The 22,012-nt window shown below is 46.3% G+C and overlaps 1 protein-coding gene across 7 annotated transcripts in view; it reads left to right on the forward strand.

The window, feature by feature from the left end:
* LOC141191427 (synaptotagmin-7) overlaps positions 1–22,012 on the forward strand; it is a 691,596-nt gene that overhangs the window by 470,231 nt on the left and 199,353 nt on the right. For 5 of the 7 annotated variants that reach the window (XM_073661312.1, XM_073661311.1, XM_073661314.1 and 2 more), the window contains one exon: positions 19,512–19,634. The exons of the other annotated variants lie outside the window; for them this stretch is intronic. In XM_073661312.1, the coding sequence (XP_073517413.1) occupies positions 19,512–19,634 (123 nt within the window). The remainder of the gene's footprint in view (positions 1–19,511; positions 19,635–22,012) is intronic. 7 annotated transcript variants of the gene reach the window in all.

Genomic DNA, 22,012 nt, shown 5'->3' on the forward strand with positions numbered 1-22,012 from the left:
ACTGTCTTGCGTTTCCTCCCAGTTGTAGTGAGGCAAGGGGTTAAACGTAGCGGCTTGCTTACTCCTTACCCGATGGGAATACTGGATAGTCCCATGACGGTGGAACGCGGGGAGTTCGACTTCTTCCAGTCCCTCTGGATCTTCTCCTACGTCCGGTAGGTTTGGCATCCTGGACAGGGCGTCCGCGTTGGTATTGGAGCGTCCTGCCCGGTATTTGATTGTGAACTCGTAGTTGGACAGACGGGCCATCCATCTCTGCTCTAGGGCACCGAGTCTTGCCGTGTCCAGGTGTGTCAACGGGTTGCTATCCGTGTACACGGTGAACCGGGAAGAAGCGAGGTAGTGCTTAAAGCGTTCGGTGACTGCCCACACCACTGCCAGGAACTCTAGCTTAAATGAGCTGTAATTCTCAGGGTTTCTTTCGGTGGGTCGCAGTTTTCGGCTGGCATAAGCGATTACTCGTTCTTTCCCCTGCTGGATCTGGGACAGCACGGCTCCTAGCCCGATGTTACTTGCATCGGTGTAGAGGATAAAGGGCTGGCTGTAATCAGGGTACGCCAGGATTTCATCCCCCGTGAGGGCCATCTTCAGCTGGCGGAAGGACTCTTCTTCTAACTTCTCCCATCTGAAGGGTGGCTTCTGGTTCTTGGCCTTCCGGGACTGGCCTATCAGGAGGTCCTGCATAGGAGCTGCCTTCTTGGTGAAACCGGGGATGAATCTGCGGTAATAGCCTACCAACCCGAGGAACTGCCGCACTTCCTTTACACTGGAGGGACTTGGCCATTCCTTAATTGCGGTGATCTTATCAGGGTCGGGAGCCACTCCATCAGCGCTCACCACGTGTCCCAGGTACTGCACCTTTGGTTTCAGGAGGTGACACTTGGAGGGTTTCACCTTTAGGCCGTAGCTTGCCAGAGCTTCGAACACTTCCGCCAGGTGTTTCAGGTGGTCCTCATACGTCTTGGAATATACGATGACATCGTCCAGGTACAACAGGACCGTCTCAAAGTTTCTGTGGCCCAGACAACACTCCATTAATCGTTGGAAGGTTCCTGGTGCATTGCAGAGTCCGAACGGCATGCAGGTAAACTCGCTAAGTCCCATCGGGGTGGTGAATGCGGTCTTCTCCCGGTCCGCCTCTGCTACAGGAACCTGCCAGTACCCACTAGTGAGATCCAAGGTAGAGAAGAAGTTAGCAGATCTTAAAGCAGCCAAAGACTCCTCTATCCTTGGTAAGGGGTACGCATCCTTGTGTGTGATGCGGTTGATTTTCCGGTAATCTACACACATCCTCATGGTGTTGTCTTTCTTTTTGACTAAGACTAGTGGAGCTGCCCAGGGGCTACAGCTATCCCTGATCACCCCAGCCTCCTTCATGTCTCTAAGCATCCCCTTGGCGTGTTGGTAGTGTGCAGGGGGTACGGGTCGATACCTCTCTTTTATGGGAGGATGGTCTCCCGTGGGGATGTGGTGTTCTACCCCCTTGACTCGCCCGAAGTCTAACGGGTGTTTACTAAACACTCTCTCGTACTCTTGAACCACCCGATAGACTCCCTGTTTCTGGTGTGAGGGAGTGGAGTCAGTACCCAAATGTAGTTGCTGACACCAGTCCTCCATTGTTTTCTGAGAGCCGTTACCTTCCTCCGGGGAAGATGGAGGCAAGGGTTCTACGGACTGTATGGAATCTTGATTGATGGTATACAATTTGGCTAGCGTGGCATACCAGGGCAGGTACACTTCCCTCTTCCCGATATTTATTATGCGAACGGGCACCCTCCCATGGCGTACATTGACCACCCCCCGTGCTGTCAAAATGGTGGGCCTACTGTCTGAGTAAACTGGTTCTACCATTGCCTGGTAATCTCTACCTCTCAGACCAATAGCTGCCCGGCACCAAATCATCATTTCACTTTTCGGGGGCATGGCAATAGGGAAAGGGTCACACATCCGCACGCTACCAATCTCACCACCGGAGAGTTCTAGCTGTTGCCGTCGCATCAGTGCCCGGATCTCTTTCTGGAGCACTCGCTGCTGGCCGGAGCTGGCGTTCTTGGCAACCTGCTGTAAAAGGAAAATCACCTCTGCAAGACAATTTTCAATTACATTAGTTCCTAGAGTTATCTTTGGGTGACTCTCGTGTTTGTCAATGTCTATGTTATGCACACGCCCGGACTGACTGGCGTGTGCGGGTGTTGTGGTTCCACTGGACCATGGACCGGAGAGTGCCTGGAGGGGCGTGACTAAGTATCTGGCCGATCCGACCAAGGTGGCACGACGGCATACGACGCCAGTGCACCAGGGAGAAACCGGGCAGAGGGACCAGGTGCTACTCCAGGTCAAACTCCGGACACGGGGGTTGACCCACACTGGGATTACTGGAACAGGCAGGTTAGGCTGGCACAGACTGGTGGATGTAAGCAAACAAGGCAGGTATGCAGATGGGTGGATACAGGCGAGTATGCAGGCAGGGAGGTACTGGCCGAAAGGACGGGCTGGAGCACAGAAAGGTTAAGACCCAGTACAGACTGGGTCACAGAACCGCAGATGCGGTAGACAACCACAGCAGAGAGGGAACGCCCGAAGCGGTGGGCAAGAACAGAGCAGGACGGGGCTGCAGGAGCAGCGAGCACATGCAGGGCAGGACAGGACTGCCGGAGCAGCGGGCAGAAGCAGGGCAGGACAGGACTGCCGGAGCAGCGGGCAGAAGCAGGGCAGGACAGGACTGCCGGAGCAGCGGGCAGAAGCAGGGCAGGACAGGACTGCCGGAGCAGCGGGCAGAAGCAGGGCAGGACAGGACTGCCGGAGCAGCGGGCAGAAGCAGGGCAGGACAGGACTGCCGGAGCAGCGGGCAGAAGCAGGGCAGGACAGGACTGCCGGAGCAGCGGGCAGAAGCAGGGCAGGACAGGACTGCCGGAGCAGCGAGCAGAAGCAGGGCAGGACAGGACTGCCGGAGCAGCGAGCAGAAGCAGGGCAGGACAGGACTGCCGGAGCAGCGAGCAGAAGCAGGGCAGGACAGGACTGCCGGAGCAGCGAGCAGAAGCAGGGCAGGACAGGACTGCCGGAGCAGAGAGCAAAAGGGTCAGAGCGGAGCAAGGCTGCCGGAGCAGTGAGCAAGGAGTCAGAGCAGGACGGACAGGGCTCTGTTCACACGGAACAGACAGGAAGGGAAAGGCAGAGCCAGATACCCACAGGGTACTTGCAGTGAAGTAGCACGTGGACCACAAACTCACAAACGGGAGTACAGAGACAACAAGCAGGAGTTAGGTACGAGTTCAGACTCTGCAGAAAAAGGAAAGGAACGGACATAGAGGCAAAACAGGTAAAGGATAGGAGAGAGTTCAGATTGGAACTGAGTGTACGGAAGAGACCGACACTGCAGCGGGATACAGGAGCGGGTCTGGGAATACGGCCCCCAGAGAGGCGGAACGAACAGGCAAGGAGCGTGTTCAGACAGGACAGACAAGATACAGGAACGGATCTAGGTAATCGGCCCCTAGAAGGCGGGAGGAACAGGCTAGGAGCGTGTTCAGACAGGCCTGGAAATACAGCCTCCAGGAAAGGCAGCAGGCAAGAGTACACAGACAGGACTCAGTTCAGACACGGGAACTGATACCGCAAGGCAGGAGACATAGACAGGACTCAGTTCAGACAGGAACAGATACCGCAAGGCAGGGACACAAACAGGACTCTGTTCAGACGGGAACAGATACCGAAAGGCAGAGACACAAACAGGACTCTGTTCGGACGGGAACAGATACCGCAAGGCACAGACAGGCAGATCTAGGAATACAGCCCCTAGAAGGCGAAAGAACAGGCAAGAAGCGTGTTCACAAGAACAGACCACAGTTCAGACACAGAACTGGAAAACAGGCAGGAAAACAGGATAGGACCTGGCATGTCAGAGACAAAAAGCCGACTGACAGGACACAATGCTCAGGCGCCATCTTGAGGAAGAAGGTGGTATAAATACCCAAAGATGGACAGCAATAGGCTGAAGGTGCAACAGGGGCGTGTCCGCAGCAGGTACAAGAAACAGGAAGTTCAGCGGGCGTCGCCCTATGCAGCCAAAACAGACAAACAGACAGCAAGGAGGGAAGCCAGAGAGACATTCTGGACTGGAGATCAAGTGCGCGCTCTTGCACAGTGGGAGATGGACCACCATGCAAGGATGCCGCCAGGTATGTTACAGTCTACAATGATCAGTCCCTGTGCTGCCAGTTCGACTCTACCGATTTTAATGGTCACCTCTTTAAATCCAATCTGTGGCACGGGCTGACCATTGCTGGCGATGATACTCAAGTCGTCGTCAGGGTAGCGGGTGATATCCGAGTCATTCCAGTACTGCTTGAAGAGCACGTACGGGATGGTGGTGACCTGAGACCCGGTGTCCAGTAGGGCACTCATAGGAATGCCATCCAGTACCACGGGTAAGACTGGACGTCCTCCCACATATTTGTCGCGCCAGTTCGATGGGCCTGGTGATCTTTTTCCTGGGGGTTGGCCCTCTACCCCAGGTTGTGCCAGTTTAAAGGACAGTACCTTGCCATATGTCCGGGTTGATTGCAGCGGCGGCAGATGGGTCGTCCGTCCTCGTTGTATCGGTCGCTGGGTCTTCCTCTGGCCGGTGGGGTCCTCCTTGGTCGACGCCACGGGATGTCCTCCGGTCTGGATGCCAGCTGGATCTTCCCTGGAGTGGAAACCTGTAAAGACTGCACAGTTCGGGTTAGCGCAGCAACGCTTTTAGCGAGCTCTTGGACCTGATGGTGCAGGTCTGGAGCCGGGTCATTGTTCAAAGCCTGCGCATCAGCTCCCACAGGCCCTGCCGACAAGGGCGCCGCCTCCTGGTGGTAAGTGGTAGTGGGGCGTCTGGGGGTCACAACACCACCTGGTGCCGGTTCTCGAAGCACCCGGATGGCTCTGTCCTTGAACTGTGCAAATCCCAGATGAGGGTCCTGTAAGGCCATTGCCCGCAACTGAGTTCGGTGGGCATTGCAATATAAACCCTCTATAAATTGTTCAGTCAACAGCCTGTCCTCGTCTCCCACGCCGTCAGGGTCGGTCTGCTTAATGGCTCTCAGGGCCTCTTGTAGGTTCAGGGCATAGTCCCTTATACTCTCATGTGCCCGCTGTTTGCACCCGTAGAATCTAAGCTTGATCTCGGCTGAGGTGCGGGTATCAAAGGTGTCCCTCAGCCGGGTTAGTATCCCTGCAACAGTCCTCCCCCCAGGTGGCCAGGACTTTACCTCCCTTTGGGCTGCCCCGGTTAATTGGGCCACCAGGATGCTCACTTTTTGCTCCTCTGTGAGGGGGTACACCTGGAAGAGGCTATCCAGCTTTTCTCTAAAGTCATGCAGGGTATGTGACTCCCCTGAGTACTGGGGTAGCCAGGCTGCCCCCGGGATATAGGGCATGGTGAAAGGCATGACCGCAACAGCGGTGGCGCTGGCGGGGGTTGAAGCGGTGAAGCTCTCCTCCGTATCCGGCATCCTTCTCCCCCCTAGTGGACCGTGGCCTACCTTGCGATGATCCTCTTCCGTAGGCCGCGGCTCCGCAGTGAATCGTCAGGGTTGAGGACCTTCCGTCGCGCTCCTGTGACGTCGGCGTCTGCTGGGCTCCTTCCAGGACCTTACGCAACGTCCGGACGTGAGGCGGGGCTTCAGTTCTCGCGCGCTTTCGGAGTCCACGCCCCTCTACTTCCCGCGCGGCGTCCTCAAGATGGCGTCCAATGGCGGGAAAACTCCACGTATGGCGGAAAGAAGGCTGAAGATGGCGCCGGATGGCGGGAAAACTCCACCGATGGCGGGAAGGAAGCGGAAGATGGCGCCGGATGGCGGGAATCTTCACCACAGGTAAGTTTGAACAGTCTTTTTCAGGCATGCAGTACCCGGTGGTTGCGGGCACGAGATCCTGCCGACTACGCCAAAAGTTGAAGCGCCCCTGGGCCTGTGTCGCGCTGCGTTGCGCACGCGGGAGCTTACCCGGAGCCGGATCTCTTGAGGGTTGTAGTCTCGTGGCGGTGATCCGGTCCGTGCCCAGGGAGTCAGACTAAGTGGCGCTGTATTAGCGGAAGATGTTGGACGACTACGCCACCCGTTGAGTACAGCTAAGGAGCTGCTGCTGCAGGGCAGACCGCTGAGGCTGGTGGTAGGATTGTGCAGCGTGATAGTATAACCCCCAACGGGAGGGGTATGGCCTCAGGGCAGCCGACGTGGATGATGGGGGTAGCAGGAACCACTCGGAGACGGTACGGTGTAGTTCAGGGTCTTTACTGGTGACAACGATAGACCCTCCCGGAGTACTGGCTAGCGATTGGGGCCTGGTCAGTCCTTGAGCAGATGGGATCTCCCCTGGCCAGGCGGAGTTGTAGGCCTCCCAAACTAACGATACTCTTCTGGCTACCTTGCTAGAAGCGGGTATAAGTAGCCCACGTCCCTGAGTGTACCGTGTGGTGCTCACCCGTATGGCCGGTGACTCGGGGCCTTCTAGTAGCTTCCGCTCCACGACGGCGGTGCTGGTCCCACGCGTGTGACCGTGCCTTCGGGTTTCTGGGCCAGAGGACCTGCAATCCCCTGCCGGTCGGTTTCTGCTGCTGGAAGGAGTTAGTCCCCACAGCCTCGGACTCCGGGTCCGGTGATAACTTCTCAGTCAGGGCGAGCTCTGCAGCTGCCAGCCCCTGACTCCTTGTAGCACTGCTCCCACAGAGCTCCTGATGTTCTTTTCCTATATCTGCTTCTTGTTAGAACCTTGCTGTTAGGTTTTTTTTCCTTTGCTGGTCACATGACCTTGTTGTCCTATTTAATCCTGCTCCGCCCTTCTGGCTTTGCTGGACTTCATTGTATATCTACTTTCTAGCTAGCCTGTGCTCTGTATCTAACTCTGTTAGTTTGCTTGGTCTACGGACCTCTAGGTTCTATCTATTTTGTTTGTTCGTCTGTCTGCTGCTATTTCTGTTAGGAGGTGTCCCATATTCCTCCCAGTCCTTAGTACTTGTAGGGATTCCCTCCCCAAATCTATAGGTCTCCGTACAGACTAGATTAGGACTTTAGCAGGTCTGATCGCAGGATCAGGTTCCCTGTTACATCGTAGGGATTCAGCTGAGTCTTATAGTAGGGACAGATCTCCTCTCTTTCCTTAGCTTTGGTAGCAGAACATAACAGTAAGTCCAGCCTGTAAATTCTCTAAGGAAAAATATTGTACACATTTTCGTCGTTGGTCCACTCAAACAGGGTGGAACGATTCTGCTCTGAAAAGTCTATTTCTTGCTGGGCTCAGTGAAAAGGTTAAAGACCTGCTAATTGCTTATCCTACACCTGAGGATTTGCAACAGGCTATGCAATTAGCTATACGGGTGGACAGAAGACTGCGTGCTAGGGTTAATGAGAGCAAATCCTCTGCTATGTCAGTTTCTGGTTATGATAATGTGTGTACTAACAGTGGTGGACCGATGGAGATTGGATCGGTGGCACCTCGCTCTCAAGAAAAACACCGTCGTTTTTCAGAAGGCTTGTGTTTCTATTGTGGAAAATCTGGTCATTTGATTAAAGGTTGTGAGCTTCGTATGAAGAAAGAAAAAAAAATGGTCAGTCACGCCCGTATTGCCTGTTTAAATTCCAAGGGTATATTTTTAGCTGCTTCCACGATTGCTCAGGAAAAATTAATGGAATTTCGGGTGTTTGTTGATTGCGGGTCTACACTGAATGTTATTGATGGGGGATTCGTGGAAAAACTCAATTTAAAACCTGAACCTTTATCATCCCCCATTGCTGTGGTTTCTGTGGATGGCTCCCCTTTGAAGAATATTACTCTCAAGGTCAGTGAATTTCCTCTCACTATTAATGGTGTAAATCTCGCCCCGGGCCGTACCCATATCCGCAGCAGGTCTCCAAGGTGAATTGCCTCTGGCATGTTGGAGCCCTTGAAAATCCGGGGGAGTTGGTGACATGGTTTGGTTGTCCTCTAGGAATCTGCGGTTGAGGATTCCTTCTAAGAAATTGGGTCCCAAGTTTGTAGGGCCCTTTAAGGTGCTTCAGGTTGTCAACCAATCTGCTGTTAGGTTGGAGGTTCCTACCTCCTGGAGAATTAATCCGGTCTTTCATGTCTCTCTGTTAAAAAAAGCTGTTGTGTCGGATGGTGACGCCTCTGCCTCTGTTCCTCCGGTGGTGGAGGACGGGGAATATGAAATTTCTCGCATCCTTGACTCTAGACGGTATAGAGGTAGTTTGCAGTATCTTGTGGCCTGGAAAGGTTTCGGACCCGAGGATAACTCTTGGGTGAGGTCAGATGATGTTTCCGCGTCCAGACTTATCAGAGCGTTTCACAGGAGATTTCCTGATAAGCCTGGTCCTAGGGGATCCGGAGGATCCTCTTAGAAGGGGGGGTACTGTTAGAACCTTGCTGTTAGGTTTTTTTTCCTTTGCTGGTCACATGACCTTGTTGTCCTATTTAATCCTGCTCCGCCCTTCTGGCTTTGCTGGACTTCATTGTATATCTACTTTCTAGCTAGCCTGTGCTCTGTATCTAACTCTGTTAGTTTGCTTGGTCTACGGACCTCTAGGTTCTATCTATTTTGTTTGTTCGTCTGTCTGCTGCTATTTCTGTTAGGAGGTGTCCCATATTCCTCCCAGTCCTTAGTACTTGTAGGGATTCCCTCCCCAAATCTATAGGTCTCCGTACAGACTAGATTAGGACTTTAGCAGGTCTGATCGCAGGATCAGGTTCCCTGTTACATCGTAGGGATTCAGCTGAGTCTTATAGTAGGGACAGATCTCCTCTCTTTCCTTAGCTTTGGTAGCAGAACATAACACTTCTCTTCTCTGTCTCTACTTCTTCTCTACTCACTAACCCTGCCTCAGCCCTAGGTTTATATAGGGGAAGTTCTTCCCCTCCCAGGACTGGGCAGGAGGTGTGGCATGCACAGGATCCCTGACCAAGAGACCTCCCACCTGCTCTCAGACATAACATTGCCGTTACTGTGGAAACCAGACCCCTGGGGTGCCACACAGTTTCATAAATCTCCCCCATAATGATAATCAACCTTTTACCTATCACCTGTACACTAGAGTTGGGGCAGATTGATTAGCAAGATCTGGTCCATTGGCCAGGTCAGTATTCTGTGGTCTTTGGACGGGATCCCTGAGAACCACCTCCTACCTGATGTCATCGCAGCTCTTCTTTTGATTAACCAGCCTGGCGAGACATTATCCTTGCGGCATGACGTGCATGTGGTGTTGCACCAGGCCGGCTAATCAAAGGAAGAGCTGCGATGACATCAGGTAGGAGGCGGTTCTCAGGGATCCCATCCAGCGGTCACAGATTACTGCCATGGCTGATGGACCCTGTGAATCTAATCCCACCAGCCCTACTGTATATGTATGACTATCTTTACCTGGCATCGTTGGATGGCTCATGCTATGCCATCACTTTATTATAATGTGGTAGTGAAATAGTCAACATTTTCTGCATTTAACAGCTTGACTATTTCCAACTGCATTGTTCTCTTCCTTGTGAGACTGCACATTGCTAAAAATACACATTATTTCATACAAGTGTCTTAAAATAGCTCCATATGCTCTTGTACAATGGCAGGCTTATCCTGGGGTCCGCTGACTACTGCTGCCTCTTCCGGCAGGAGAACAATAACCACGGCAAGCTATTGTGCCATTCCCGTCACCTGTAACATCTTCTGCCTCATTATTCAAAATCCTAAAGGGGTTAATGCAGGAGTGGCTCCACCACGTCTCACTCGCTCCGCAGCAAGCGAGCAGCAACCTCATGTCTGACTACTCGCAGGAATCATATTTCAAGCTCTGCGCTTTTCGATCACGAGGTTAATTAATCCTTTCTTGTAGTAGATTAAAATAACGGCGCCTCGTACCATGTCAATAGGAGGAACCGAACATAAACCCGTGCCCTATGACTGTCACAATCCATTTATACGCTCAGTGTGTGCCAGGGTGGGAGCTCCTCACTCCCAATTTGTTGCTGCTGTTTACTACGTTCATGCTGCGGGTTAATAGCCGAAATTAGAAGGTTCGGAGCCCGTCTCTGATTTATTGTTTATACTGACCATCTCCATAATCACAATATGGACCACCAGTCTGTTCATTCATGAGGCCAAGCAATTGTTCAGAACTCATCATTATGGAATATGCAATTATTTACACCATAACCGCTTTCCAAGCTGCCACCTGGGATTAATTCACTTATAGAACCGGAGAAAAAAGTACTGACATTGCATTCTACTAATTATATCTCATAAATCCTAAGATGGCAACAAAAGGAGTAAGTAAATAGTAATCATACATATAAATAACATAAGGTACTTAGTAAACACTATTTTTGATCAAAAAAGTGTAAAAGCCATCCTACTGTGACAAGGCAACCCCAATCGGGGCAGTCCTAAGCTCTAGTATTAAAACCTTACCTTGTGTCAGATGACCTCAATGTAGATGGGGGCAGAACAGGACCGAGGTCCGACTAGTTCGGACACCTGTCCATAGGAAGCTATAGAAATAAAATACCTAGCCCAAAAAAGGGGGCGCCATGTCCCTGTTTGTACAAAGTACAAGAAACTACAGCAAAACCAAACAAATGAGCCGGAGCATAAGTTGGTTTACATGCAAAAGGTAGGAGCATGTTCACACTGTTCAGCAAAATGAGTAAGTAAATAGTAATCATACATATAAATAACATAAGGTACTTAGTACACACTATTTTTGATTAAAAAGTGTAAAAGCCATCCTACTGCGACAAGGTGACCGCAATTGGGGCAGTCCTATCCTCTAGTATTAAAACCTCACCTAGTGTCAGATGACCTCAATGTAGGTGGGGTAGAGCAGGACCGACGTCCGACTAGTTCAGACACCTGTCCATAGGAAGCTATAGAAATGAAATGCCTCGCCCAAAAAAGGGGGCGCAATGTCCCTGTTTGTACAAAGTACAAGAAACTACAGCAAAACCAAAGAAATGAGCCAGAGCATAAGTTCGTTTACATGCAAAAGGTGGGAGCATGTTCACACTGTGGCCATTTAACAGACAAAACCTAAGATAGAAACAAAATGAGCAGATATCCATATGCATTTAGGGTACTTAGTAAACATTGTTTTTGACCAAAAAAGCATAAAAGCCATCCCACCGTGACAAGGTGTACCCTCTTAGGTTGTGTCTGTTAAATGACCACAGTGTGAACATGCTCCTACACTTTGCATGTATACCAACCTATGCTGCGGCTCATTTCTTTGTTTTGTTATTAATTATAACCCATCTACAGTCATAAAGTCAGTATGATATTGATCATTGGGGCTTTGTTTAAGGAACTGTTGACCAAAACTGAGACTGATGTTCTTTCAGTTCGTATGTTATATACCAGCCCCCTCAGCTTCTGTACTAGGCTGAGTGACACACTCTTATAAAGGAGCATACGTGCCAACAATCCCTAGTTTATTGGCAAGTCCCATAAATCGTCCCACAAAAGGGTCAGTGCTTATAAAACTGTCTCTCAAGATAGGAGCGTTTCTGACCTATCCTGAGGGATGTTCAGAATTTTGCAGCCTAAATATTGGAGTTATCTCCAATCATGTATAACCCCTTAGATGCTGCTTTCAATCCTGACAATAATAAATATCTAAAAGTCCAAAATAGGCTGCGCTAATTAAGGTAATCTGTCAGAAAGATTTTGTCATTTAATCTGAGAGCAGTATATTGTAGGGTCAGAGAGTCAGATTCCAGGGATGGGTCTCTTGCTTAGCAGCTTGCTGTAGTTTTAGTACAATCAGTGTTTTATCAGCAGGAGGTTATCACTTGCTGATAATGTACAGTGGTCACAGTAAACGGCCAATCAGTGGTGTGGGCGGAGTTATACCCAGTTCAGCATTCAGAGAACTGCTAGATCTGCAGCGGAGAACACAGAGATTATATCAAAACTGCACCAAGCATTGCGGTAAGTGACACATCGCTGGAATCAGGGTCTCAGTCCCTTAATCATGCTGCTCTCAGATTCCATAGCAAAAACCTGCTGACATATTTCCTTTAAGGTGTGATTCCAGCCATATAAACAAAAAAGTAATCAATTCAAACTTAAGTTGCAATAGATGTAAAGATTTTCCTCAATACAATAGCTAGACCAGTTTTCACTTTCTTCAATCCATTACCTTATTCTGATGTTCCTTTTTCAATATTTTAAATATAACTTTAATGCCTTAAAGGGGATGTCCAGTTTATTTTTTATATTTTTATTCCATTAGCTTCCTGTACTGAAAAAAAAACACAGACAGCTGTACTCGCGGACCGACCCTGCTGCATTGGCTTTAATCAACTTATCAACTTTCTTGATATGGCTGCAGCAGTGACATCATGTGACTTCTGCAGACAATCACTGGACTAAGTGGTCTGGTGCCATCTAGATTAGAATCACTGCTGAACCCAGTGATTGACTGCAGTGGTCATGTAATGAATAGGATCCATCAACATCCATTATATTCTATTTTACTTTTTTAATACAAAAAACATATAGAAGTATATAAAGAAAAAAAATGATTTTTTTTTGTAGCTTCAGGATATATAAAAAGCAAAATGACAAGAAAACATTCCGAATATTGCAGCTTTTAATTATTTTCTGACTACCAAGAGGAGGTCTTCAGGGAGACATAATGGAACATATGGAGATACAATAGGCTTTAATTGTGCATACAGTGCATTGTGAAAGTATTTGGCCCCCTTGAATTTTTCTACCTTTTGCCACATTTCTGGCTTCAAACATAAAGATATAAAATTCAAATTTTTGGGGGAAGAATCAACAACAAGTGGGACACAATCGTGAAGTGGAACGAAATTTATTGGATATTTTAAACTTTTTTAACAAATTAAAAACTGAAAAGTGGGGCGTGCAATATTATTCGGCCCCCTTGAGTTAATACTTTGTAGCGCCACCTTTTGCTGAGATTACTGCTGCAAGTCGCTTGGGGTATGTCTCTATCAGTTTTGCACATCGAGAGGCTGAAATTCTTGCCCATTCTTCCCTGCAAAACAGCTTGAGCTCATTGAGGTTGGATGGAGGGCGTTTGTGAACAGCCGTTTTCAGCTCTTTCCACAGATTCTCGATTGGATTCAGGTCTGGACTTTGACTTGGCCATTCTAACACCTGGATACGTTTATTTTTGAACCATTCCATTGTAGATTTTGCTTTATGTTTGGGATTATTGTCTTGTTGGAAGAAAAATCTCTGTCTCAGTCTCAGGTCTTTTGCAGACTCCAACAGGTTTTCTTCCAGAATGGTCCTGTATTTGGCTCCGTCTCATCAATTTTAACCATCTTCCCTGTCCCTGCTGAAGAAAAGCAGTCCCAAACCATGATGCTGCCACCACCATTTTTGACAGTGGGGATGGTGTTTTGAGGGTGATGAGCTGTGTTGCTTTTACGCCAAACATATCGTTTTGCATTGTGGCCAAAAAGTTCGATTTTGGTTTCATCTGACCAGACCACCTTATTCCACATGTTTGGTGTGTCTCCCAGGTGGCTTGTGGCAAACGTCAAACGAGACTTTTTATGGATACCTTTGAGAAATGGCTTTCTTCTTGCCACTCTTCCATAAAGGCCAGATTTGTGCAGTGTACGACTGATTGTTGTGCTATGGACAGACTCTCCCACCTCAGCTGTAGATCTCTGCAGTTCATACAGAGTGATCATGGGCCTTTTGGCTCCATCTCTGATCAGTCTTCTTGTTTGTGATGAAAGTTTAGAGGGACGGCCAGGTCTTGGTAGATTTGCAGTGGTCTGACACTCCTTCCATTTCAATATGGTCGCTTGCACAGTGCTCCTTGAGATGTTTAAAACTTGGGAAATCTTTTTGTATCCAAATCCGGCTTTAAACTTCGCCACAACAGTATCTTGGACCTGCCTGGTGTGTTCCTTGGTCTTCATGATGCTCTCTGCACTTGAAACAGAACCCTGAGACTATCACAGAGCAGGTGCATTTATACGGAGACTGGATTACACACAGGTGGATTCTATTTATCATTACCAGTCATTTAGGACAACATTGGATCCTTCAGAGATCCTCACTGAACTTCTGGAGTGAGTTTGCTGCACTGAAAGTAAAGGGGCCAAATAATATTGCACGCCCCACTTTTCAGTTTTTAATTTGTTAAAAAAGTTTAAAATATCCAATAAATTTCGTTCCACGTCACGATTGTGTCCCACTTGTTGTTGATTCTTCCCCAAAAAATTGAATTTTATATCTTTATGTTTGAAGCCAGAAATGTGGCAAAAGGTAGAAAAGTTCAAGGGGGCCAAATACTTTCACAATGCACTGTATATTATTACAGATCACGGGAATAAAAAGATTATGTTTTAATTACATTTGGTAGTCACAGGCTTGAAATGAAAAAAGATGATAATTTTTACCATAAAATATGGATTAGACTACAATGTATTTTTAATGGATTTAGTATATATTTTAGGGATATATTCACATTACGTCTTTTTCTGGCTGTCAAAACATCCATTTTTCACACAGAAGATGATTTGAAAAATTCTACTTTTTCTCTGGAATTTTGTAAATTTGAAGTGTTTTTTGCTAGCGTTTGTTTTTTTCTGCTTTTTTCTTGAGCTGTTTTCTTCTGAGTTTTCCATACTTTTTTGAACTCTATTAAGCAATGAAGAAAATGCAAGCGTTTTTAGTCTTTGTAGCCTTCTCATTGACTTGTATTAAAAGTATTCAGTGTCGTCCCAGCTGAAAACACCAGAAGAATGAACACTTTTTTTTTTTTAATATTTGGCGTTTAAAACTTTATCACCCTTCGTTTGAGCAGTGGAAAAAGACTCAGTGTGAACATATCCTTTTCCTCCTGCCAACAATACCTGGTCAGTAGAGGTCTGATCAGTGACAGCAGCATAATTATTCTGCTCTTGCGGGTTGTGGTATTGCCAACATAGCTCTTACCCACAAAAGATAGCGTTAGGTTCTGTTTATTCTGGCTATGTACATGTATTGTTTCCTGAAACAAGAGTCTATAAAAGCCTCAGAGGCCAACGTGAAAATGGCAAGATTTCTATTTTGGATATTTTAATACAGATTGTGATTTGGTGAAAAAATTTATTGCCAAAAATTGGCAAAATTAATTTTTTGAAATACTTTTAATAAAAACACCTGATTTAAACTACAGGTTATTTTGTAATTATAGCTTTCCATTAAAAAAAAGAGCCAAGTCAAGATGAGCTGAAGGGGCATAGCACTTTCATCTAGTATTGCCAATCCAAGCAGTTAGCTGTGGTCACAATGGTCAGACTTCCACCAGAATGACATTGTTGGATTGTTTTAGCAATATCTTTTCAATATCTTAAAGGAGTTGTCCAGTAGCTTAATCAATTCAAGACCCCATTTAAAATAAAAAATAATGAATACACACTTCCCACAGCAGTGCCATTAGGTTATGTACCCACAATGCAGAAATGCTTCGGATTTTTCCTGAGCGTTTCTGCATCTCCCTGGCAGAAAAGAACGCATGCGGATTGTACATGCGGATTGTACATGCGGATTGTACATGCGGATTGTACATGCGTTTTCCTGCCAGGGACATGCGGATGTGAAGTGTTCTTCACATGCATTTCCGCATGCAGGTTGTCAAGCGCTTTCCAAGCGATTTTAGCATCACTTGGAAAGTGCTTGACAATTTGGTCACACTATGTAAATCCATGCAAGCAGCATGGATTTATATAGTGTGACCAAGTTAATAGGTGAAAAAAAAGATTAAAAATGGTAAAAAATAAAAAAAAATACATTATACTCACCTTCTGATGGCCCCCAGTCTTTTCTCTGCTGCGTCCGGTCTCTTGTACGGCTCGCGGTGGTGTGAAAGGATCTTCCATGACGTCATTTAGTCATGTGACAGGTCACGCGACCGCCGACGTCAGCGGTCGCGTGACCCGTCACATGACTAAATGACGTTTTGGCAGGTCCTTTTAGACCATCGCCGTACAAGAGACCGGACGCAGCGGAGAAAAGACCGGGGGCCATCAAAAGGTGAGTATAATGTATTTTTTTATTTTAATTCTTTTTTTTACAGGTACCATGGTACCCGGTTCTGGAAGAGAGTCTCCTCTTCTCCAGATCCGGGTACCATCCGCACATTGAATCGCTTAATATCTGCATATGCACATGTAGTCATGCGGATATTAAGCGATTCAATGCAAGTCAATGGCAACGAAAACGCCGCGATTCCGCAAAATAATTGCTAGTGCTGCGGATTTTTCCACAATGATAATCCGCAGCGGAAATTCCCACAGCATGTGCACAGCACATGCGGATTATCATTGGGGAACATTGCCGATCTTCTAACAAACGTTTTTTAAGCGTTTCTGCAGTGGAATTGCTGCTGTGGAAACGGTTAAAAAACGCATAGTGGGCACACAGCCTTAATGCGATGTTGGCAACATTATTCACAGTGGGTGACGTAACATTGATTAGTAATTAGCTCTCTACTGTCAGCTTTGGGCAGTACCACGCCTTATTTAAACTCCCAGGAGATGCTAGTTATAAGTATTTACAGAACGTGGTGTTCCAGTTCCATGGAAAATGAATAAAAGAAAAGAAATCACAGAAAAAAGTTTCATGTGATGCTGTATTTTCCCTATAGTGCTGTTGGGGTACTGAACACTTGTTGCCTAGATCCTACACCGACAATATCAGATCGTTGAGGGTGTCCGTAATGCATTCTTTTTTTATTCTGATTGGATTATTTTTCAGGGGACCCTCCTTATAATATTGAATTGTCTAAAGTAGACTCCCTCTTGAAATGAAGGCTAGTACTGATACTGAGCTGAGGGAAGGGACAAGGAACCTGTCAGCTGATTCATGGTGCCCAGGCCACGACCAGCATGAATCAGACCCGGGCTGCTCTAATGCAGCCAGGAATATTTTTCTCTGAAATGCGCCACTTTAGGTGGTGGAGCGGTGCATAGAGAAGCTGACCGGAGGCACTGCCGGACTAGTCTCCTCTCCGGCCTATAATCCTCGGCCAGATCTTTAAAGTATATAAAATATACCTGACTGTAAACTTGGAGCCAGGATATGATTGATGCTGCCTGTGATTTGGGCAGCATGACTCAGGTGATGGCTTCCCTTTTACTACTAAGAGGTGACATCATAGTTAGGCTGCTGGCATTACCCTGTGGATGATATTTGCAGACATCCTAGTTATTCCCCACCCTGATACTGTAGTAAATGGGAAAGTTGGTGAGTTAGGCTGAAGAGCCGCCAAGACTAATGTGCCGTTATATATCGGGCTCCTGCATGCAACCTTGGAAATGATATGTTTTACCCTTATATCAGAACTTTCTTATATGTCCTCATTGCAATCTGAAGAAATGTAACTGGGTCAAATATCACCTGATGCATTACCATTCAATGTTAATGGGAACCCCTGCAGTGATATGTGATTGTCGTATGCTGTACACTCGGAAAGTGTTTCATTTCTGGCCTGGAAATAATTCATGGTTAGTATTATGATTAGGTACAAGGACCGAGAAACAACAAAGAATAAAAGCTACGGAACATGGAGAATGATAGGTTAGAGGAAGCAAAGAAAATGGACCGGACAAAAGAAAGAAAGATGAAATGAAACAGAATCGGGAAGGACTTTACAGTAGAGGAATGTATGAGGCAGGAGATGAGTGAGTAATGTAATGGAAAAAATATCACAACCATTAGCCCATATACAGATAGCCACAAAATGATTGGCCTTGGAAAATGTAAAAAATAATGGATGTGAAAGGACGTAGATTTTTCATGTTTGAGCTCGCAAAATCAATGATGGCTTAAATTCATGTCCCCCCCATTATTTGGATGGAGTCTATCGAGTCACACTTTGATCATGAAGCAAAAATCTAGTCTAAATATACACAAAAAATACCAACTTAAATACATTCAATTTTATTTGATTTTGCCTCATCTAGGGGCACATCAGAGCTGGCCAATAATTAAGGATGAGGTCATCTTAAAGGGAATCTCTCAGCAGGTTTTTGCTATGTAATCTGACAGTAGCATGATGTGGGGACAGAGACCCTGATTCCAGCGATGTGTCACTTAGTTTACTTTGTGTCGCAGTTGTGATATAATCACAGTTTTCTCTGTTGCAGATTTAGCAGAGCTCTGAGTGCTGAGCCCTGTGTAACCCCACCCACACCACTGATTGGCAGCTCCCTCTGTACATTGTATAGTGACAGAAAGCTGCTAATCACTGCTGGGGGTGTGATTGGACTAGGAGGCACAAGACACCTAGTCCTGTAGTGGTAATCTCCTGCTGATAAGACACTGATTGTATTGAAACAAAAATTCACAACCTAATAAAGTGACACATCACTGGAATGAGGCTCTCAGCACCCACATCATGGTGCTCTCAGATTACATAGCAAAAATCTACAGACAGATTACCTTTAAAAAATATAGTTTTTGGCAGCACATTGTCCTGTATAAACAGAACACTTTCTGCCAAGAACATGATGTTCTAAGTGCACAGAACGATCTTATGAACGATCATTCTGTGCACATTCAAGGGCGGTCAGCCAGTCTAAACAGACCATTAAATGACAGCCAATTGTCTTTCATGCAGCAGATCGGTGATCATTTAACGGCCATGGTCAGCCTGTCTTAACTGGGCCCTAACTATGTTCACACATCATGGTTTTTTCAGCGTTTTTTGATGCATTTTTTATGCAAATTTTCAGCTGCGTTTTGCAATACCAGAAAAGTCTGAGATTCCAGAAATCTCATCCACACATCATGGTTTTTGTTTTGTTCAGGATTTTGTTCTTTGCTTTTTTTTTTGCAGAGACAAAAGAACAGTGAAAAAAACGCTGAAAAAACGCACCAAAAAAAGTAAGGAAACAGCAACAAAAATCCTGAGCAACCTCTTGGCAAAAGATCAGGTTTTGCTGCTGAAAGCCTAAGGCTTATTTTATTCTTCCCAAGTATCAATATAATGTAAGTTCTGGGGCATTTTTACATTTAATATACTTTTACATCTAGCTCTCCTAAGGAAAAGGAAGATTGAGAAAACAAAACTGTCTTGCCCTCAACATTCTTAAATAAATATGATATTGGGAAGAGGGTTAGAAATACAGGAAGATGCAAAAAATAGCGATGTGAAATTAGAATTAGAAAATCTAGAGAATTTTATTTGAGGAGTAAGATAGAAACGGAAACCCTTAGAGAGGTGTTATTTCACCCAAGTGTTCTCCAAACCGTCATGCGAGATAATGATTCATCTGTTCAAGAATTGCTCAAATATAAAATGTAATGAGAACTGTATTCTGCTCCGTGTTTTTCATTAAATCTCCCTCCTGCATGACTTGTGTAACCACTTTTTTATATTCCCCTTCACTAAACCTATTGCACATTCAGGAATGAAGGCTGACGGTCCTTCATCTTCACAATTGACTGTGTTCTTACTTTGCTGATGCCTCTATGTTGTGTCTCTCTTCTTCCTTCTTTTCTCTCCCCTTTGACCTGTGGGCAGGGAAGGCCGCATGGTGGTGCTGTCCTTGGTGCTGGGTCTCTCCGAGCAGGATGACTTTGCCAATATCCCAGACCTGCAAACCAATGGCTCTCAACAGAACCAGAACACTCAGGGCGAAAAGAGGTAGGAGGGGGGAGCGCAAATGTGCCCTCCCTGTGTGGGGTTGCAATGTGAGATTTTGTATGTTACGTGTGGAAATATGTTATCCTAGTGGTCACTGTTGTCAACAGTCCTTGCCTCCCATCCCTTATCACAAATATTGTGTCCATGTTTGCACGTGTGCAGATGTGTGCGTCTTCTAGACTGTGATATATGTTAGTTTGGATCTCAAGGTATCGACTGGTCGATCCACTGAGAATTAAGAAATTATGGCTAAAGTGTTTTTTATGCAAAATTGAAGTATAATCGTTGGATTTTATACATAAGATTTACATTTTTGAGGCAAAATGAAGAATGGGGAAGACTCGTAAATTACTCAATGTATATAGAGGGCAACAAAAGCCTTTTACCAACTAACACAAAAAACCCTTTTATCTATTTATTATGAAAGATAATCTTTAATAGTCAAATATGACAAATATAACATACATAAAGTGCCCGTAAAGTGCCCATAAAAAGTGACCTAGTGCAGGCAGAAATATACATTCATCATAATTGATTTTTCCTATTTTCACACCTTCTTACTGAAGACGATAATTTTTCACTACTTGATACATAATGTGTAGGTGTGAACTTGAACAAAAACAGCCTATACATAATAGGTCACTAATCTTAAAAACAGCAGGAGAAGGTTATTGTAGGTGGGACTTATGAATACATATCTATTATTTCCCAAACTGAATCAATATACCACATACATGTCAAGGGCTCAACCCTATATATGGAGTCCTTAATCAGATGCTTTACACAAATTACAGTATGATATTCACAGGGTTAACAGTGCTAATCCCCCTCACAGTTTGGGTTTATATGATAAGCTAATACTCCATTCCAAAATACTTTTTCTAGACCATAACATGATCAAAGATAGGACTTATCTGAAATATGTATTTAGGTTGCCCCCATCATTCCCTTTATATATGGAATCAAGACTTTGTGATCTTTTACAACAAAAGCCTTCTATTATCAATCAGCCCTGTATATTGTGGTCCATGTCATATATTGTCTCTTTCTAGGCATATATATTACTTTAGGTCAGGGGTCCCCAACCTGTGGCTCACGAACTCATGATGTGTGGCTCACGGACCCATGATGTGTGGGTCACGGACCCATGATGTGTGGCTCATGAACTCATAACGTGTGGCTCGTGGGCCCATGATATGTGGCTCACGGACCCATGATGTGTGGCTCTTGAGCTGATGACGTGTAGCTCGTGGGCCCATGGTGTGTTGCTCATGTGCTCATGATGTATGGCTCGTAAGCCCCTTGATGTGTGGATCTTGGACCCATGAAGTGCAACTAGTAGGCACATGACGTGTGGCTCGTGAAATGTGACTCATGATGTGTGGCTCATGAGCTCATGACGTGTGGCTCATGAGCCCATGATGTGTGTCTCCTGGGCCCTTGATGTGTGGCTTGTGGGCCCATGATGTATGGCTCGTGAGCCCCTTGATGTGTGGATTTTTGACCCATGAAGTGCAACGAGTAGACCCATGATGTGTGGCTCCTGGGCCCATGACATGTGACTCATGAGCTCATAATGTGTGGCTCGTGAGCCCATGATGTCTGGCTCATGGGCCCGTGATATGTGGCTCCTGGACCCATGATGTGTGGCTTGTGGGCCCATGATATGTGGCTCCTGGACCCATGATGTGTGGCTTGTGGGCTCATGATGTGTAGCTTGTGGGCCCATGATGTGTGGCTCACGGCTGTCTGCCAGGTTGGTGCATTAGTACCAGGTCAAGCCAACAACTATGAAAAGCAAGTATCCACATGATGACTTTTGTGACTATCCTTGTTCAGAAGCAGCAGATCTGAATGCGCATGTACTGGCCGTGGGAGTAATAGGGTAATATTTGAGGCTGACAAAAGATGATACTTCCAGTTAGTTAAAGAGGTTCTTGAAGCCGGATGCAAAATAGTGGAAGGAATGCTTGGTACAAGAATACCGAATAGGGCAATGTGGGAACCCCAGGTGTATGTATACTGCCTATAAGGGAGGGGGCCACAAGGTCTCGATGTGATTCTTTGGCTGAATTATACCAGTAAATGGAGACTCTGGATGTGGCTTGCGGACATTTTCCAGAGCTGAATGTGACTCTTAAGGCAAGAGAGGTTGGAGATCGCTGCTTTAGGGAAACATATAAGCACTATGATTCCAATGCATGCTATTACCCATAAAACAATCACAACATGTTAATATGTTTTTACCTTGTGAGTAAAACTGGACAATCATTATATGTAGCGCTGTCCTTGAGCTGCAGAATATAGAGGCTACGACACCAGGGGGCTTGTCCGTGACATGAACTCCAGGCTTATTTCTTTGTCGGTGCTTCTATTCA

Source organism: Phyllobates terribilis, unplaced genomic scaffold (assembly GCF_046119375.1).
Source record: "Phyllobates terribilis strain yellow unplaced genomic scaffold, ASM4611937v1 Scaffold_41__1_contigs__length_11206878, whole genome shotgun sequence".
NCBI classification, from domain to species: Eukaryota; Metazoa; Chordata; class Amphibia; order Anura; family Dendrobatidae; genus Phyllobates; species Phyllobates terribilis.